This window comes from Diabrotica virgifera, chromosome 3 (genome assembly GCF_917563875.1).
Source record: "Diabrotica virgifera virgifera chromosome 3, PGI_DIABVI_V3a".
Classification (NCBI taxonomy): Eukaryota; Metazoa; Arthropoda; class Insecta; order Coleoptera; family Chrysomelidae; genus Diabrotica; species Diabrotica virgifera.
In genome coordinates, this window is record NC_065445.1 from 245,614,079 (window position 1) to 245,617,991 (window position 3,913).

General features: G+C 33.5%; 1 protein-coding gene across 1 annotated transcript; it reads left to right on the forward strand.

The window, feature by feature from the left end:
* Nucleotides 1–1,685: 1,685 nt before the first annotated feature.
* LOC126882717 (uncharacterized) lies at nucleotides 1,686–3,053 on the forward strand. Its single transcript, XM_050647701.1, has one exon. It carries the CDS (start codon nucleotides 1,686–1,688, stop codon nucleotides 3,051–3,053), a length of 1,368 nt encoding a protein of 455 aa, XP_050503658.1.
* Nucleotides 3,054–3,913: the final 860 nt, after the last annotated feature.

Sequence of the window (3,913 nt, forward strand, 5' to 3'; positions counted from 1 at the left end):
TTAACGGCATCCAAAAACCGAGATTGAAATTATAGTTTTATTCTTTGAAAATACTAAACATGGAAAACAAAATAAAGAATGTAGTTTATCACACCCACATAATCACTAGTTTTTTTATATTGTTCAACTTTAAAACAATGTTTAAACTTTTTGTTTCTTATTGCACATTCTTGTACCAAGTTTATCTCCGGCCAAGTTAATCCATTCTTTTTATAAGAAGTCGATTTTCAAAACTATTTGCATTTTCTTTTATAAACTTCACTGAATAAGGCTCCACCATCCTAAAAAAACTACCTACCAATATTGTATTTAATAAAATCCCACAACAGAAAATGCCAAACTGTGAATCGAAACGCTTCGCCCCGGTCTCTGCGTGTGCAGTGCACAAATGGTCAATGTTTTAAGATAGGAGAATCCCTGGTTCACGGATTTAAGAGCTCTCGTTCTTCTATAGGGTTACTGTATAGTGGCTTGGTTCAATTTGAATTCTGCACTTACCACGTGCATCTAGCGTAGCGGTGTTGTGCAAACAAATTATGTGATTAATAAATACAGTTATATTTTAATGATACTATGATATTTATGAGATTTAAGAAAATATATTTTATTGATATTTATGAGATTTTTAAAAATATGTATTTTAATGAAATTTGATTGGGTGTTCACTGCACAAGTGAACCAATGGAGAAACCGCCCCTGGATATCATTAAGTGTTTTTAGTATAATAACTTAAACCCAAATCTCTTTTACAAGTGTTAAGATACATTTTAATGTGGTTGTATGATTAAGTACCTACTTACTTACTGGATTTTCTTTCTGTTGTATTGTATAGTAAAGGACATTCTTGTATTCGCTCCGAGCGTTAACAAAGTGTCAAAGCAAAATCGACCGACCTGCTCATGGTGGAGGTTTTTTGAAATTTTATAAGGACGCTTTGTGTATGTTTAAATGAGACATTTAAAAAAATGTCGTGTCACGCTAGTGATATTATGTATTAATATAAACAGAAAATAAAAACGCACTATAAATTCTTCACTTTCCAATATTGATTATCAGTTTGATTTTGTATGGCATAACCTCACTATCGCAGTTTATGTCAATAAATATTTATTAACGAAAAAGAAAATATTTCGTTGCACTATAAATTACAGTATAAATTAATAACTAATGAATTCTAACAATTGTATTCGGTTATTATCACTACAAAATAAAATATTCAAGTATAACAAAATAATCCCATAAGACTCAATGTTAAAACGTCCTTACAAAATCTGACAGCGTATCACGTGACTGTACGTAGAGGGGAGACGCACGGAGCCAATAGAGACGAAAGTTTGAGAAAATGGCGTGGGTGTGATTAGATGTTTTGTCAGAAAAATCTTAAATCATCGCGTTAAAATTGTTATAAATTAAGTAATTATACTGTAGATATAGTTAGTTAGTGTTTGAACATTAATTTAGTAGTTAAGTTAAAAGTTAAAACGGGATAATACGTTAGTAGTGAATAAGAAATACTAAGGACTTTTCTGTAAGTTTTGCCTTTATATAATCATAGTAGCAGTAGTATAGTAGAGTAGAGGCTGGCTTAGGAGATGGACACAAACTCTCCCGGCCCCCCTGACAAAGGGGGCGGGATCTATGCTTTGCTTTCATTGAACTCGCAAAATTTTTTAAATTCCATACACATGCTAGCCCCGAGACATAAAAATAACATTAATTTAATAGAAAGAGAACTCTGTGCTTTAAAAAATAAATTCCAAAACGATCAGATCATGTTAACAGAAGTTAATAACTTATCATCTAGGATTGAAAATATTAGTAGAAGAAAAGTTGAATACAAGGACACTGACTTCGGCCCATTCCTTATTATGATAGAGAGTGACAAGGGAAAAGCAGGAAATATCCATCCTATGGATATTGGGAAAGTATTTCATACAATGGGTACGACTGGAATTAAAGAAATTAGTAGAAAAGGCATGAATAGAATTGGAGTAATTTTTAACACCTCCAAACAGGCAAATATGGTACTAAATAGCACAGAAATCCTTGAGAAAGGATTTCTTGCTTATATACCTCAAAAAATGCTAACATCAAGGGGTATTATTAGAGATGTAAGTATAAATATTTCAATGGAAAACATAGTTAACGACAGTAAATTACAAAAAAACGTGAAAATTATATCGGCCAGACGACTTAACAGAAGAGTTTTAGATAGCAATGGGACCGTTACATACATTCCAACAGGAACTGTACAACTACTCTTTGACGTAAGAACTCCCCCTAAAGAAATAATCATATATTCAAACTTGGTAACAGTAGATCCATACATCCCTCCTGTACAGCAATGCTTCAAATGCCTAAGATTTGGGCACTCACAAAGACAGTGCAGGGGAAAAGCAAGATGCCCGAAATGTTCCGATGAACATACAGTACAAAGCTGCACAGTTTCTGTACCAAAATGCCTATACTGCGATCTTGATCACCTTGCCACAAATAAAATTTGCAAAGAATTCGAAAGACAGAAAAAGATAAATGAAGTAATGGTCTTCCAAGATCTCACTTTTTTTGAAGCTGCCAAGCTGTTTCCCCCAATTAAGGAAAAGCCAGAGAATTCGAGAATGTTTCAGAGGAGAAGTAGGGATTTTCCTTCTTTATTATCCAGCTCACCCAGAGCATTTACTCAAGCACTTCAAAAATCCCCATCCTCCACTCCCCATTTCCACAGTCAAAGTCATGTGGTCCCAGTTAAAAGGAAAAATAAAGTAATTCTTAAAGACATTAGTTATGACAAAGAAGCGCATAAAGCTTTATTAAACGAGGATCTAAGCAGAAATTTACCTAGATTACCGATTTTAAACAAATTAAATGATTCACAAAAGTATACGGGATCACAAGGCCCAAGTTTTGCACTCTCATTAACACGCAATCGTGTACATTCTCAGGATAGTGTATTTTCAAAAAACGTTGATTTAACCTCTGATAATAATATGGAATTTGCAGGTTTTGATGAGTCACATAATACATCTAATTTTAGTAAAAGTAGTGTTGACTGAATTTTCATTTATTTCTTACAGATAATATAATATATTATTTTTTATATTAAAAAGAAAAAATAATAATAATAGTAACAAATTATATATATAGTTATGATATTTAATATTTTGCATTGGAATATTAATGGTTTCTTTAACAATAAGCAAGATCTAATGGTGTTTCTTAACGAATATGATGTTAATATCATTCTTCTAAATGAAGCACATCTGAAATTTTCACAGCACTTGTATGTTCCCAATTTTTACTGCTATAGGGATGATAGGATTGATGGATGGGGTGGAATAGCTGTACTTATTCATCAGTCTCTGGCAGCTGATAGGATAGACATTTCACATATTCACTTGCCTGAAAAATGGCAGGCTATCATTATCAAATTTGAAAAATTTTTTATTATAGGATCGTATAAGACACCAGATGTTCGTTTTCGTAAGGAGATCTTTAGAGAATTGGTTCAAATGTGTGATAAACCGTTTTTCTTCATAGGTGACTTGAATTGCCAACATTCTTTACGGGGTTCATCATCTAACAATCCGAACGGCAATCGTCTTGCAGATCTTTTGGAGGAGGATAACTTGTGTTTTCTCAATACAGGTGAGGCGACAAGAATCTCACCGCCTGACTCAAACAGTGTCCCTGACGTAGCTATAGCATCTCCAGGTTTGGCTGTGGACTGCCTCTGGGAAGTTTTTCCAGAGATAGGAGCAAGTGATCACTTTCCTTTTGTAGTGTGTTACGGGCAGGATAGAAATAGTCCCCAAGGAAATGACCCTCTTCAAGATCGCAGTATCTTTAATGTGAAAAAAGCCAATTGGGAACAATTCAACCAATATATTGAGTCTAACATTAACAACATCCCTAA

What these genes read in the sequence shown, in the direction of transcription:
- LOC126882717 (XM_050647701.1), top strand. Translation starts at nt 1,686, where the DNA reads ATGCTAGCCCCGAGACATAAAAATAACATTAATTTAATAGAAAGAGAA.